Source organism: Mesoplodon mirus (assembly GCF_964341445.2).
Source record: "Mesoplodon mirus genome assembly, chromosome: 12".
Lineage (NCBI taxonomy): Eukaryota > Metazoa > Chordata > Mammalia > Artiodactyla > Ziphiidae > Mesoplodon > Mesoplodon mirus.
The window spans coordinates 70,442,553-70,459,723 of record NC_138988.1 but is presented as its reverse complement, the minus strand read 5'-3'; the positions used below and the strand labels follow the sequence as shown (position 1 = coordinate 70,459,723).

General features: G+C 44.2%; 1 protein-coding gene across 1 annotated transcript in view; it reads right to left on the bottom strand.

Moving 5' to 3' along the window:
• ZFAND3 (zinc finger AN1-type containing 3) overlaps positions 1 to 14,273 on the bottom strand; it is a 328,789-nt gene extending 314,516 nt beyond the window's left edge. The window contains exon 1 of the mRNA XM_082637822.1: positions 14,090 to 14,273. Within this exon, the coding sequence (XP_082493948.1) occupies positions 14,090 to 14,160 (71 nt within the window). The 5' untranslated portion in view covers positions 14,161 to 14,273. The remainder of the gene's footprint in view (positions 1 to 14,089) is intronic.
• Positions 14,274 to 17,171: the final 2,898 nt, after the last annotated feature.

Below are 17,171 nucleotides of genomic sequence, written 5' to 3'. Positions count from 1 at the left end.
ATATATATGTTATATATATACACACATGTATATACATACAATGAAATATTATTTGGCCATTAGAAAGAATGTAATCCTGCCACTTGCAACAACATGGATGGACCTTGAGGGCATTACGCTAAGTGAAAATAAGTCAGAGAGAGAAAGACAAATGCTATATGATCTTACTTATATGCAGAATCTTTAGGGAAAAGAAGGTCGCATATAGGGAACAGATTGGTGGTTGGCGGTGGCAGGAGGTGGGGCAGTGAAATGAGTGGGGGGGTCAAAAGGTGCAAACTTTCAGTTATAAAATGAATGTCATGGGACTGTATTGGACAGCATGGTGACTGTAGTTAATAATACTATATTACATATTTGAAAGTTGCTAAGAAAGTAGACCTTAAAAGTTCTCATCACAAGAAAAAAAAAATTTTTTTTAAGTTGCTTGGCAAAGAGTCCTTCAGAATTTCACCTATTTTTATTTTTTTATTTCTTGGCTGCATTGGGTCTTCGTTGTTGCACACGGGCTTTCTCTAGTTGCGGCAAGTGGGGGCTACTCTTCATTGCGATGCACGGGCTTCTCATTGCCGTGGCTTCTCTTGTTGCGGAGCACGGGCTCTAGGCGCCCCGGGCTTCAGTAGTTGTGGCAGGCGGGCACATTAGTTGTGGCTCACGGGCTCTAGAGCACAGGCTCAGTAGTTGTGGTGCACAGGCTTAGCTGCTCCACAGCATGTGGTATCTTCCGTAACCAGAGATAGAACTTGTGTCCCCTGCATTGGCAGGCAGATTCTTAACCACTGAGCCACCAGGGAAGTCCCGAAAAAAATTTTTGTAACTACGTATGGTGATGGATGTTAACTAGATGTTTTGTGGTGACCATTCTGCAATACCTACAAATATCAACTCATTACGTTGTACACCTGAAACTAATATAATATGATGTATCAATTACACCTCAATTTAAAAATATGATTAAAGTACACTGACATGCTATCTAATTCATCAAAATGTATACTCAACCTTTCTAAAACTAATCATCTCTTTCCCACAACATGCTCATCATCTTCCAGATGGAATCACTTCAACTTAAGAACTTCCAAAGTATAAACCTTCTTCTACCAAACCAAACTTCACACACCAGTGACAGACGGCATTAGTGCCTGCTTCTACAGTTTCACGATGGACTTAGAAATAAATGGATTCACAAACGACCTTTCAAAAGCTAACTAGTGTGTAGGCAGAACTTCTATACCCACCATATGTGACTGACCATCTTTCACCCAGTTGCCCATGTCAGAAATCTTGCTGCCTCTCTTTTCCTTTCCACCCCCCTACCCCATCCCCCATCCAGTCTGTCTCTGCTCTTACACTCAAGCCCTCCTCTGCAGTCCCCACTGTCCCAGTGCTATGGAGTGAAATGTTTGTGCTCCCCCACCGGAATTCACATGTTGAATCCTAACGCCCAGTGTCATGGTATCTGGAGGTGAGGCCTTTGGGAAGCAATTAGATCATGAGGGCTCTGCTTAGTTCATGGGATTAGTACCGTTATAAAAGAGGCTAGAGAGAGGTCTCTCATCCCTTCCACCATGTAAGGTTATAATGAGAAGACAGCATCTATGAGGAAGCTGGCTCTCCTCAGACACCAAAGCCGCCGGAGCCGTGATCTTGGACTTCCAGCCTCCAGAACTGCGAGAAACAAATTTCTGTTGTTTATAAGCCACCAGTCTATGGTATTTTGTTATTACAGCCCAAATGGACTAAACTACCCACGTTTCAGCCTACATTCATTCTCAGCTCTCCTATTACAGCATTCACTCAAGGTTACTTTATCTAGGGTTCACAGACTCTATAATCCACATACAGAAATGCATTTAGACCTAACTGGTTTCCTTTGTAATCCTAAGTAATTTATTTTATGCATTGTCCTGAAAAGGGGGCTGCAGTCTTCACCAGACTGCCAAAGACATCCACGGCCCAAAAAGGTTTAAGGGCTCTAACTGGACTCTGCTTCCATGCTTATACCCTCCAACTCTCCTCCACACCGCTGCCAAGGTAAAGTTTTTGAAAGATAAATATCATCTGTCATCCATACTTAAATCCTTAAATGGTACCAACTGCTTCCAGGATAAAATCTTAACTCAACCATCCAACAATCAAGTAGGTTCATGACTGGCCCCTGCTCATCCCCCCAGCTTCATCTTGCCTCCCGCCACAAATGCAGCTAACATCCTGAGTTGAATCTGCAATTCCCTGAATTCAGCAAGCTTTCTCACTCCTCTCTGCCTTTGCATAAGCTGTTCCCCCTGCTTGGAAAGCCCTTCCTCACCACCTCCACATGGTTAACTCCTGCTCATCGTTTACTCCCAGCTTAAGCACCATCTCCTCAGAGAGCCCTCCTGGCCATCCTCCACTCCCAGTCTCGGTAAGATGTCCAGTCAGTGCTCTCACAGTACTCTGTGATGATCTCCCATAGCACTTTCCTCATGGTGTTTTGTCCATTTACTGTCTGCCACCTCTTCCACCCTGTGAGCTTTCTTAAGGCGGAAGCTAAAACAGTATAACATACCTAGCAGAGCTCAAGACACACAACAGAATGCTTAACAAATGCTTGCTGAACAAGGGATAGGCTCTGGAAAATAGCCAAACCAGCCAAAGTCCAGTCAGAAACCTCATCAACTAATGAGGTGGCACCGGTCTGGAGATTACCATAAATGCAAATTGCCAGTTGAGGCAAGAAAGTTCTGCATCTATTAATCTGCCACCAATGCTCCTTCATTCAAGGCTGGGAAGTCAGCCCTTAATAAATTTAATTACCCTGGTCAGGCACTGTGCCAAGGGGCTTGACAGGCATTAGAGCTCACTAAACCTCAAAACAACTCTAGTATATTCTTTTTTAAAGAAAAAGAGGCAAAGAGGTAAACTGCCCAAAATCAAGCAGAAAGTTATAAAGTCAAGTTTTCAACCCAGGTCTTTGATTTCAAAGCCCATGCCTAGCCACTGAGCTCAGCTGCTTTTCTGGAGATGAGATATCAGCATGCCCTTCATCTTTGGAGGCATTCTGGAAGAGCCTAGGTTGGATGAAAGGGGGCCCTTCGTTAGCCTCACAGCAAATAAGCAAGGTCTTATTCCTCCAACAAACACTACACACTACTATTAAATTCTTTAAAATTTAATGTAACCTCCCCCATATGTATTCATTGAAAAATCTTTTAAATGGGAAGGGCTTGTGAGAGTTTTCTCCCCCAAGAACAGCAAGTAAAGGAGGAAATGAGCAAAACTTTGTTGAACTCTCCACACCAGGCCTGGAGGTTGAAAAGGGAGACAAAAAATATCAATATATCCCAAGGAATGGAGTTGGTTGTGGCAATACCAATAAAGGAAAGAAGGCAGAGTCTCCACGGTCTGCTGCAGAGACACCACGAAGCACCATCCTTTAACTGGCTGAGAAGGTTTAGCAGAAGACACAGCCTGTGGGCTTCTAACAGATGGAACCCCAGTTTTGCTGAAAGCTGCTGCCACTTCCACGAAACTTTAGTTTGGAACGTGCACCACAGCTCTCATCCTATGATCTTTAGTACCTCCCTGTAAGACCTCTGCGGACTCACACCCTACACTTCAAGAAAAAACAGAAATGTTTTCTTTAATCTCACCCACACCACCTGTTCACATTAGTTTCTCGAGCCCTTACAGATGTGGTCACTTCTCATATTTTGACTAGAAGTTGGTGATCACAAAGCATCTTCATCCCTAATTACCACCACTCCACATTTCCCCATCCTCATCCCCCTTGCACCCCAGTTTCCCCCTTGACCACCTTGTGTGTCCTTACTCTTCCAACTCACCTCCAAATCGGGTGTCTGATACTGTCCAGTGACTTTTCTGCATCCCAAATTTCAACACAAAACCAACACAGTCCATTCTTCCTGTCCCTAACTCCAACACATACAATGTAAGTATCTAATTTATCTATAATGAAAACTATTCAGGTAAAACTAGGGGCCTTTCAACTATCGGATTATAAATATCTAGTCACCAGACAGCTTAAAACCAAGAAGAAGAAAATGCAGCCTTTAGGGACACACACTTCCACAGAAAAGGTTTTACTGTGAATATCATTTTCTAAATTAATCCATACTGATATTATTGAGATTATAAACCCCCAAAGAGACTCTTAGTATACATTGTGTAACACTCCACACTTCTACTCAAGACTGTATCTTTATCACTTGTTACAGCAACTGTTCCATGATTAGATCCTGCCCCACATTCAGTGAAGAAAAAGATTAGCTTTACAAATAAAATGCATAGTTTAAACACATCCTGAAAGTGCTACAGTACTGGGGGGGGGGGGGGGTGACATGAACAACAGGTAAAGCTAATTAACAGTGATGTATACACAGAAACAGGGAATAAAGGCCTCAGAGAGTACATGATTATGTCCCCCTAATCAACAAAAGAATAAAACAAAAGTTCCTCTAAGCAAGGATTTTTGTGGATCAACATGCAAAAACACACCTTTATTTTTAAAGGTGAGTACCACAGCTCTGTGTTATGTTAAAAGGGAAAGGCAAGCTAGATAAAACTGTATAGGGTCATACACCGTGAAGATTTTGTATATACACGCAAAGTTTCATATGGAAACACAAAGACTTGAAAAACCTGGTTTTCTGAATTTCAGTGGCATCTGAAGAAAAGGAAGAATACCATCCATCCATCTCCAGGACAGAAACCAAGCAATCATAAATCTAGAAACAACATACACTGAAATACACCACACTCTCTCCCACCTCCAGTTTATTATTTCTTGCTGGTTAATACACACCTGGACAGTTAAGAATGACTGTATTATTCAATCTATTTTGTGTCTCATTCATTACATTGAAAAAAAATTCTTTCAGGAGAGAACTTTCCCAGTACATCTATCTATATAAAGCACTCTAAAAAGGGCTGAAATTGAAAAACAATGACCTGAAATAGGCAGAGACTTTGAAAGCATGGACATGATCAGCAAAGCCCCCCACCCAATCTATGTTCTCCAAATTCCTGCCCCACTCTTCCCATTAGGTACCCATTAGCTAGAGAAAACTTCTCACACCCTGTTCAGGAATGCTACCAGCACAACCATGTAAGAAAACCAAATGACTGCAGGAAGAGTATTTGCGATACTTCTGAATGATTAGAATACTTCTCCTTCCAGGAAGTGTGGCTAAGAGTGTGATTATTTATATAAATGCACTTCAACTTACCAGTGTGTAAGAGTCCAAGAGGTAGATAAGACATGAACAACTGTTACTCCATATCACTCCACTTTAGCAGAAAGAAATGAGAAAAGGCACTCCCTAGAAGGTCCCAAGTGCAACAACACCAACCTAACTCTTCACCAGGACATTAATGAGGCAGCAATGAGGCTAAATAGAGCCTGTCCACAAACTAGAAACACAAAATGCTGTGGTGTGGTCTGCCCTCATCCCCCCTTCTCCCGCAACCAGAGTGGTCACAGCTGCAATCCATGATCTTTCCCAAGACATTCTTCTGCCCTAACACAAAACTGCACCTGTCTATAATACAGGACATTTGGTACAGCTGAATGAACAAATGCAGTTAGCTAGTACTACATCTTCTTCCTACTGCATTCTTCCTTCCTCTGGTGAACAGCTGCAGCCACAACTTCAGATGTCAGGCACTGTTTGCAGCTCTGTCCCCTGGCCTCAAGGATGACATGGCATTTTCATTCATCTTGTTCTATTCCCTCAGTCTGGTACACCACAGGTCAGTTTGGTTTTGCCCACTGCTGCTGGATATTCCAACATACTCCACCTTCCCCTGTACAGAGGGACTTGAATTTACCAGAAAATCCAATGCATTTATCCTTAATCATGTATCAAAAGCTGTCATATGAGATTTACATTTGTGAATCTACAAACGTCATAGTCCAAGGCGAATACCTTCAAAAATTCTCTCACTAAAAAAAAAAGAAAAATGAAAAAAAAAAAGATTCTGTATTAGTCCAATGTCTCCCTGTATAGGCCTCTGAGGTTGCCAGTTTAATAGACTTAAGAAAGGGGCAAAGATGACTGACCCAAAAGCTAACATGAAAAAAGAAGTTCAAATTATAGACTAACTTGTACTGAAATTTTAGTTCCCAAAACTGATCAAAGGAGCACTTCCCAGTTATGTGAATTAACAATAGGACGGGTTCCCCCTTTGGAAATAAAATACGTTGGAGCTGGGAAAAAAAACAATAACAACAACACAGAGCTAAATCAAACAAGCCCCACATTTTCAGAATATGAGAGAAAACAGGGATCTAGAGAACTCACAAGAAAATAGGCTTGAATGTCAACTGTTTCTTAATAAAACTAGAAAAAAGGGGGAAAAAATGGGCTTGAAAATCCTGGCGGCCTATCAGATCAACACTCTAGAAGAGCACTGTCCAACAGAACTTTTTGGGAGGATGAAGGGTTCTAATATCGGTGTTCCCCAACGAGGTAGCCACCAGCTACTGAGATACACAGTACTTAAAATATAGCTAGTGTAACTCAAAACTGAATTTTTTTTTTTTTTTTTTTTTGCGGTATGCGGGCCTCTCACTGTTGTGGCCTCTCCCGTTGCGGAGCACAGGCTCCAGACACGCAGGCTCAGCGGCCATGGCTCACGGGCCCAGCCGCTCCACGGCATGTGGGATCCTCCCGGACCGGGGCACGAACCCGTGTCCCCTGCATCGGCAGGCAGACTCTCAACCACTGCGCCACCAGGGAAGCCCTGAATTTTTAATTTTATTTAATTTTAATTAGTATGAATTTAAACTGCTACATGTAGCTAGTGGCTACCATACTGGACAGAACAATTCTAGAATGCAGTCTTAGATTCTGGTTATTAAAAACTTCAAATAAAGCTGCTTAACCTCCCTTCTGCATTGAACACACATAGGTAATTTCTTCCTTATATCTAAATATCTCATTCAGCAACATAACTTTGTTACATAGGGACCCAGCCCAAAGCAGGATCAGCCTGTTTCCCAAAGCCCCTATCAGAACCGAGAGACATCAGTGTCATCCACCCAGTTGGAATGAAGGCCCTCTTTTGCAAACCACTCTGACACAAAGTCCCACAACAAGCCGGAATCTGGACAGTTTTTTAAGTGTATGATTAAAATTATACAAGTTTTGAGTTGTGACTGGTCAAATTCCTAAATGTAGCTTTGATGAGATACTGAACTTAACCTTTCTTCAAAAGAAAAAAGAACTTTTAACCTCAATCTTGATCTATAATTATTGTGGTAGTTCAAAACTTTGCATCAGTTTGCACAGACACACCTCCGTATGACCTAATAAAAAACTCCTAATTATATTAGTTCTCACCATCTTCATACTCTGCCCTCAATAAATAATATTTAATACACTAGGGTTTCATTTCAAAAAACTTTATTCAAAGAATCCTTAGCCCTCGGATTTTTCCAGCTAGAAAAAAGTTAACTTGTAAAAATTAATGTTAACTTTAATACTATTAAAGACTATGAAGAGATTTTTAGTCAAAACTTTTCAGTAGACTTAAAGTGCTGTGTTCTCTTTTTTTTTTGGGGGGGGGGCGATGAGGGGAGGAGAGTGGTGAATGAGAAGGAGAAGAATGAATGGAGAGGAGAAGAGAATTATACCAAAAGAGCCTATGTCCTATATGTTAACTGGATCTAATTCTAAAAAGCTATTGCCTCAAACCAATGTAAACAAAGAACATGTTTTCTTAAAAAATAAAATTATCGGGCCTCCCTGGTGGCGCAGTGGTTGAGAGTCCGCCTGCCGATGCAGGGGATACGGGTTCGTGCCCCGGTCTGGGGGGATCCCATATGCCGCGGAGCGGCTGGGCCCGTGAGCCGTGGCCGCTGGGCCTGCGCATCCGGAGCCTGTGCTCCGCAACGGGAGAGGCCACAACAGTGAGAGGCCCGCATACCGCAAAAAGAAGAAAAAAATAAAAAATAAAATAAAATAAAATAAAATAAAATTATCTCCCCGTGTTCCATCACTGCAAAGGGACAAATTTTTCTGGATATCCAAATGTAATCAGGAAAATGGGGCAGATAGATAAACGTATTGACAGTGAATACTTCATTTAAATCATGTTGCATCTTCAGATGCACACAAAATTCAAAAATGCAAAGTAAAACTGCATGACTCCTTGGTATTTACCCAAAGGAATTAAAAACTTATGTCCACAAAAACCTGCAAATGGATGTTTATAGCAGCTTTATTCAAAATTGCCAACACTTGGAAGCAACCAAGATGTCCTTCAGTAGGTGAATGGATAAACTGTGATACATATAGACAATTGAATCTTAAAGTGCTAAAAAGAAATGAGCTATCAAGCCACAAAAAGACAAGGAGGAACCTTAAATGCATATTACTAAGTGAAAGAAGTCAATCTGGAAATGTTACATACTGTATGATTCCAACTATATGACATTCTGGAAAAGGCAAAACAATGGAGTAAAAAGATGAGTGGTTGACAGGGGTTGGGAGGAGGGAGCAATGAATAGGTAAGAGCAAAGAGGATTTTTAGAGCAGTGCAACTACTCTATATGACACTGTAATAGACACGTCACTATAATTCATCCAATCCCACAGACTGTACAATACCAAGAGTGAACCGCAGTGTAAACCATAGACTTTGGGTGATAATGACATGTCAATGTAGGTTCATCACTGTTACAAATGCACCACTGTTGTGGGGATGCTGATAATAAGGGAGGCTGTGGATGGGAGGGAACAGGGGGTATATGGGAAATCGCTGTACCTTACTCTCAATTGTGCTCTAAACCTAAAACTGCTCTAAAAATATAAAATCTTAACAAAAAAAAAAAAAAAAAGGAAAACTGTACAAATGAGCTGTTTTGTGTTTAGGAGAATGTTTAAGGGGGTTTTATAATCAGATGAATAATTAGTGACATCACTGGAATGAACATTCTACTGATTAACTAGTGATTCATGCTGTGTTCACATGGAATTTGAAAGCCCAGGTTAAGCTGGTTGAAGTGTGGCAACATGTTCCAATTGGGAGACAGAGACTGATAAATCAAAAATGAGTGTGAGGGCCACACACTACTAGGAGCCCAGCAAACTTGCCATATAACTCACAGAGTGACAGAAACAGAGTTCTACAGCAATTCCCAAAGCCTGGGCTCAGAGAAAATAAAACAAACAATAAAAATAAATAAATAACTTCTGTTTAAGCTAACTAGTCAGTATCTTGGTTGAATCAACTTTCTACTAGTAACCATTTCAGGAACAGAATTTATTTTGTGAGATTCTCTTGATCTCTGTCCTAACTCCATCTTTCCTTAAAATTCATCATTATCGGGCTTCCCTGGTGGCGCAGTGGTTGGGAGTCTGCCTGCCGATGCAGGGGACACGGGTTCGTGCCCCGGTCCGGGAAGATCCCACATGCCGCGGAGCGGCTGGGCCCGTGAACCATGGCCGCTGAGCCTGCGCGTCCAGAGCCTGTGCTCCACAACGGGAGAGGCCACAACAGTGAGGGGCCCGCATACCGCAAAAAATAAATAAATAAATAAATAAATAAAATTCATCATTATGTAGCAGATCTAGTTGGTAAGTAAAATGCTTCTCAACAGAATAGATCACAAAAATGAAATAATAAAATCTATTTCCCTAAAGAAAATGTACCCATGTAATATTTCTTTTATGACATGATTCATTAGAAAATAAATCATGAACATCTTTTTTTTTTTATCAAAACAATGACTCGTTTACCTAATAAATCCCATATCTAAAATACTCCAGGGACTTCCCTGGTGGCACAGTGGTTAAGAATCCGCCTGCCAACACAGGGGACACGGGTTCAAGCCCTGGTCCAGGAAGATCCCACATGCCGCAGAGCAACTAAGCCTGTGCGCCACAACTACTGAGCCTGTGCTCTAGAGCCCACAAGCCACAAGTACTGAGCCCGCGTGCCACAACTACGGAAGCCTGCGTGCCTAGAACCCGTGCTCCGCAACAAGAGAAGCCACCGCAATGAGAAGCCCGAGCACTGCAACGAAGAGTAGCCCCCACTCGCCACAACTAGAGAAAGCCCACGCGCAGCAACAAGACTCAACGCAGCCAAAAATAAATAAATAAATTTATTTTAAAAATAAAATAAAATACTCCATTATTCCCTAAATATCAGACTGAACACTTATGTCTACTACGCGCTTTAAATTTACTTATGAAAAGAATAACACTTCTCAAAGTTTCCATTAAATTACACTGTGATAGACTGTCTCCAATTCTAAAGGCAGAATATCAATAATTGTAATTAGATATTTATACTTAATACACAGAATTTGAAAATAAAGTCCATCTTTCCCCCATCCTAATGAATTACCCGTTCTATCACCCTATAATACACTCAGGACATTCTTATTGTCTTCTTCCTGTCTTTTTTAAATAATATTCTAGGTCTGCTCTTTCAAAAACTTTTGAAAATATCTGTGAAGAATCTATATCCCTCAGTGTATTTTGTAGCTTCAACTAATACCACTTATATCTATATGATTTAAAAGTGCTTTTACATATGTATTTCAACTAAAGAAAATGCACCAATTGACTATTTCATTTCAGATTTGACAATTATAAACTAGCATGATTTTTTGCATGATTACTGAATGCCTAAAATAAGCCAAGAAAATGCTCATGCTCATATTTCACTAAAAGTTTTAAGTCCATGTCTCAGGGAAAAAACCATTTATGGTCATTAACCCTAAAAACATTTACGTGCTATACAAACACCTTGCAACTTTAGTAAATCTTCAACAATTTCCAAGGTAGCAAAGTTTCCCAGTGGTCTCTCTGTAACACATTAACTTAATTACCTATACTCAATTTCACAATATAAAACCAAGGAGAAAACTAGAAAATTTGAGTGTTCGAAGCACTAACACATTTGCACTGCATGCTCCTCTAGGCATTCTCCTTTCTCATTGCAGTCCCACAAGACCCACCTGAAAGCTCTCCTATGTTAACCAACCCCCACTGATTGGTGTCCTGAGTGGACAATGCCGGGCAGCAAGTCCTTCTGGCTAAGTCACTAGAGAGAAGAGCAATCCTAAAGGAACTGCCTTTAGTCTGCTAGTACCAGAACATTCTGCTAAGAGGCTCCTCAGCAAAGGGCTGGGTGTGGGCCCTGGCTAGCTGACTTCACAGACCTGCGGCTTCCGCAGAGTGCAATGCTGACTAAAGTTTCCAGAGAACACACTCACCTTCATGCTCATGAAGGGAAAAGGCAAGTTACCTCCTGAATGGCTTTGACATCTACTACTCTCCATGCTCCCTGGCCACTATACAGGTATAGTAATCCCCTGGGGATCACTCCTCCTGACAAGTCTTCTGTACCTCTGGACTTTACAACATGCCACAAACATACAGACACCACATTCAAACACACACACATAATCATACCCACATACACAGGCCACCCTCAAGATCATCCAGTAATCTTTCACATTAAAGAAAATCACCTCACAACCCACTCAAAGTTCTTCAACAGCCCCCCAGTGCACATTTTTATTTAGATAAAAATCCAAAGTCATAAGCATCACGTATGGGGCCCTGTATCACCAATTGCTCTCACCATCTCAGCCTCATTTCTAGCTGACCCCTCTTCACAATCTACCAATCCTCTACAATGAACTTTCAGCTGATCAAATGTGTAGTGCTCTCTCTAACATCCAGGCCTTCATCCATGCTCTCCCCTCTGCCTGAGAGAAAACACTCTTCTCCCTAACTATTTCCATTCTCTCTTAATCTTCCTGCAGGCTTAGGCTGGCCTCACCCTCCAGGCTACCTTCCTCTACATCCACCTCAACTGGAGTAGGTGCCCCTCCCAACAAACCCTATTCCAAGCCTAACACACTTCATTGTAACTGGTGTTTTTACTCCTCTATGCCCCCTGCTCCCAGATAATGGTGCCAGTGCCCCTCTTGTCTACCATAATATCAGAGGCACTCAAATATTTGCTAAAGACATTATAAGTTTACTTAATGAATATAACATGAATGTAGCCCATGCAATAAGGGAAACATGTTCAAAATCAGTCATGATATAATGGAAACTAGGCAGCAATTTCCTTATACTTTGGTATAAACTGCAAACTACACAGGCGCCTTTAGGAAAGGTTAAAACATTACACATTAAAAAGAACAGCTTCCACCATAAAGATATTAGTTTCGCCTAACTCTTGTTAGGCAAATTGCAGTTCGTAAAAAGTGCCATATTTAAAGTATCAAAAAAGCAGCCCTGGTTGCTTGTAAGTCAAGTATGGCATCAGTGTAACTATTTCTCTCTACTACCAAACTCTCCTTGCATTACTCAGAACCTTGCTCAGTTTCTAGGACTTGATGTAAATCTTTTAATGTGGGTTCCACTCATAATAATGGCCCCAAAGACATTAACATGTTGCCAGGAAATAGACCTCTGATACATCCTGGGCATTAGCTGCCACTGGCAGCTACTTTCTCTGAGCCACATATCTTCTTATGAGTTACAATCTGAGGCTTGTGACACCAGATTTTTCCAGGGCAGCAGACTGATGTCATAAACGTGATGGTACTAAGCACTCTACAGAGCTCATTAGCTCCACCCTGAAATCCCTGAATGCAAAGGCAAGTTTCCCATCTATAAATAATGCCTCAGTTTTCCCATCTACAAATAAAGACAGAATGGTTCCCACTTAATAAGGTTCTTGTGGGAATTAGATTGCCTATGAAAGCACTTAGCAACACAATTATTTTCAAGTCAAAAAGAAGGGGAGACTATAAAACCTAAGATATTTTCACATCTTCAGAACTTTTGGTAACGCCGTAACTTATAATTTTTGAGAAAGAAAAGGCTGAAAGATGAGAAAATGAGATTTTTTTTTGCCATAACCTTTGGATATGACAAACTCCACAGAAATCTACACTAAGATCCACTTTCTAATCTTTCTCTGCACTCCCAAAAACCATAGCCTTAATTTTTACCCCAATCATCCCTAGGATCTGAGAGACAGTAAAGATAAAATACTTCAATACATCTTCCCAAGATGCCCTCACCAGAAATAATCATTTCCTTACTGCCTCTATGCACCTCCAAATATACTGAATCTTTGGAAAATAAAACAAAACAAAAAAAGAGATAAATCACAAAAGCTGGCCTTCAAAGTCTCCAGTTTCCTTACAATAGATCTAGAATCATAAGTTATGATGGAGGCACCTGTCTGGTAAGAGGGGTGGCAATCCATAAAAACTCCAAGTGTAACAAGGAGAATTTAAACTGTAACTACAGGTGGAAAAGTTGATTTCCCACCTCAAATATTTTCACTCTAACACAGGCTGGCCAAGGTGAATATTTTTATCATTTAAAAAAAAATGGGGACAGAAGGGAATTTGAGACAATTAAGCAAATTGGCTCTCACGTTCCTAAGCCAAGCTGACTTGAGGGTTTTTTGACAAGGGAATCTTACAGACCTTCTGAAACAAACGTGTTTTAAATAAGGTGAGACCTCAACAGTCTTGTAACTTTACCCAAGCCTGGGTTCTGGGCTCGACTTTTAAAAATGGGTGACGTGTAAACAGCTTCCTAAAAGCAAATGGGGCACTAGGATATAATTTAGGAAGTGATGATGCAAGTCTCTGGGGGACAGGGAGGAGGGGAGGTGAAAAAGTCAGAGGAAATACCCTCCTGGTTCCTGGGCACCAACTCATACCAAGGAGGAGAGGAAGGGCTGGCCTCCACAAGCCAAGGGAAGGGGGCACCCCAGCTCCACCGGGAGGTGCCAACACCGCCCCCTCATCCCTGAACGCAGCCCTGCCCCCCTCACCAGTAGCCCAGGCGGCCCCTTTCGGCCCGACCCTCTGGCAGGCAAGTCTCCGAGGGTGGCAGCGCACCCCCGGCAGGGCCTTCTCTGCCCACCCCCAGCTCCCCACCCGGTGCCCCTCCCCAGGACGCGGCCCCTGCCCCCTCCCCGCAGGCCCGGCCTGGGCCCAGCCCCCAGGGTTCCGGCCTCCCCAGGCCGCAAGGCCTGCCCAAGCAGCCCCGGCGCCCGCGACCCGGCCCCCGCACCCACCCAGCCGGGCACTTACCCCCAGAAGCCGCAGGGACAGCGAGGCGGCAGACTGGGCGCTTTGCTGCGCTCGCTCCCGGCATCTCCCATGGTGCTCGGCGGCGGCGGCGGAGCTCGGCGGCGGCAGCGGTGGCAGCGGCTGGGCCTGGGCCCCGCTCGAAGGAGGAGGAGGAGGCGGAGGCGGAGGCGGAGGCGGCGGCGGCGTCGGGGGGCTCGGGGCGGGGGGAGGGGGAGGGAGCGGGCGCGCGGGCGGGCGCGAGTCCGGGGCTCCGAGCCGGGATTCCAGGCCGGTCAGCTGGAGGCGGGCCGCACCACTCGGCCTTCGGAGATGGGGGGGCCGGGGGGAGTAGAGGGAGGGGAGCTGAGGAGGTGGGGCGTACGGGTGAACCGAGGACCACGGGGGAGGAGGGAAGTCCCGGCGCCTCGGCAGCTCCCACCGCCGCTCCCAGCCAGAGCGATGTTCCGTGCGGCGGCGGTGGGAAGGACCTGAGGCACCCCCCGCCTTTAGCGTAGCGGCGGCAGCTGTGAAGCCACGGGCCCCGCTCGCTCCGTAACACCCTCCCCTCCCTCGGAGGCTGCGCTGACCGGACAATGGCCGCTCCGCCCCCTCCCCTCCTCACGCACCCCTCCCAAGGAGTCACAATGGTCTCGCCGGGGGGAAGCCGCCGCCAAAGCCCAGCAGCTGATCAGCTGGGATCCGGGCGTGCCACTTTGTTCAGCGCCTCAAAGGAAGAGGACGGGGCCGTGGGCAAAGCCGAGGCCGTAGAGCTATCACTCAGCGACGGGCCTCGGAGGCTTTCTTATTCTTGGAACTTTTAAAATCTTAAAGAAACTTACCTTCCCCTGTCTGAAGAAGGGGAGCAGGCTTCTGAATACTCTGGGGCACGTTACCTCCCCCCCAAACGCGAATGGTACGCCCCAAGCGAGAGGGGGAGGAGCAGATTAGTTGTTTAGGGTTAGTTGAACCAGTCCCGGAGCGGCGGCCGAACACCGCGCATGCGCTCGGAGAATCCTATTACCCGGCACGGGGAAGGGCCGGGAGGAGAGTTTCCAAACCCGGAAGTGGGGCTCGGTCTTCCTGGGGCTGCTGGGGTCTTCAGCTATCCTAGAGGTCCGCGAGCCCTTCGCTTTTGGTCCTGGGCGATGCCGGAGAACATTTCTCAGTGAACTGCTAACCCCAGGAAATCTCTCTTCCCAGGCCTCCCACACCCAACTCACTCTTCCTGTTCCACCCAGAGAACCTGTTTCTCTTTGGCAATGATGAACTTCTGGGAAACGTCCCTCCCCTCCTCCGCACCCGCAGTGGCGGGGGGAGAGAGGCTAGTGTTTTGGTCAGGTTCCGTGCCCCTCTAACCCCATCGGTGTCCCCATCCTCAGAGACACAAGTCCACTCCCTGTGCCTAGGCTAGGAGAACCTCTCTTCTTTCTGGAGTGGACATTTCGGTTTTGGGAGGGTAGGTATGGCCAAATTAGTGATGGAAACTGGTAAGTGACCAAAAAGTTTGAGGCACTAAAAACCGAGTCCTTTAACGCTCATTGTCTTTTATCCTGAACCCATTCTGAGCTTCAGCCAATCGTGAGAAGAAGGCGATTGTTAATGACTAATTTCAACAAGGAGCAAACTTCCACCAGACCTCTTGGAGAGGTGACCCATAGCTGAGGCCCTTATGCGCTGACTTCTCAGTCCCTGCTACTTCTAGGAAGGCTTCCTGGCTTCCCCCACCACCCCCCACCCCGCCACAGCTCAGCGTGTACAGAGACCCTCTCGAACCCCATCCAGGGGGGCCTTGAACCCTTTTTCTTGGGATAGAGAGAAGGAGGCCTTGCCAATTGACAGCCACAAGCCCTATTGTAAGCAGGTGTTGCTTGCTTTCCCCTCCTACCCCCCCACCAATTCGTTTTCTAAATAGTCACAATTATTTAAAGTTCAATAGATTTCTCTTAATGCCTGGGTTTCCAGTTGCTTTTGGAAAGCAGAAACTTGACACCACTCAGGTCAGTCACTCATAGCACTGGTGATATGGAGAGTCATGTACCTGCCCATTCTGTTTGTACATGCTCTGTGGACTTATTAACGTTGTTGCTTCTTTTGGCCTCTAAATGATCTTAGAGAGACAGCAGTGAATAGTTCTGAAGAGAGATCTTAGGGGCCCATCTACCCCCTACCTCATAAAGAGCAAGGATCACACTTAGTTGAGCATCCTCCTAAAGAGGCTCCTGCTGATGAAGACAGTTAATTGCAAAGATCAAACGACTTAAAGCCAAAGCACCCTCCAAATGTGAATGCTGATTTATTTTGCATAATATTTAGTTTCGGCTTTGTTGATTTTCACAAGCCTTCAATAAATATTTCTGTCAAAAACCCATAGAATGGATGAAGTCATATGGCACACCCAGCTCTCGTTGGACTCATATTTCCTTAAATCCCCACCTAAACTGACATAAAATTGCCACATTCACAGATGATTTACAGGCTTTGAGTTTAACAAACAGATTAAGTGGGACTCTCGCTATTGACATCTTGATGACTTTCTTTTGTATGTGGAAAAGGAAACCCTAAAACCAAAAGGAAAATTTTATATAAAACATGATTGTCATCTTACAAACTGCTCGCCTACCTGTTTGCCAGTTATTCAACTTAACAAGCATGTATTAAGTACCCAGTATGTACAAGGCATTTCCTAAGGCTTTGTCCCTCCTATTCCCCTCTGCCCCTTCCTGTCCTACCCAGCACACTCCTACTGCCCCTTCAGGCATTTATTACCTCTATGCCTCCCATACTGGGCAGGGCAAAATTGGTCCCTCCTCCCTCTGCCCATGTAGTCTCCATTATAGGACCAGGAAATTTACATGTCTGTCTCTCCTCACAAAACCTAGCTCCAAAAGAACTGGCTCTTAGAAATAGCTGTTAATATACCCACAACCCAGTGGGGATAGCAGAGGCTCAGAGGGTGTTACTTAGATTAATTTTATTAATAAATATTATTATTTTATTTCTGTACATACCATTCTGTTTGTGCATGCTTTGTGGACTTGTGGGCTCCACCAATCTCAGTGGGATTGAAACAGACTCAATCTATGTTTGTTGAACGAAAGAGCTA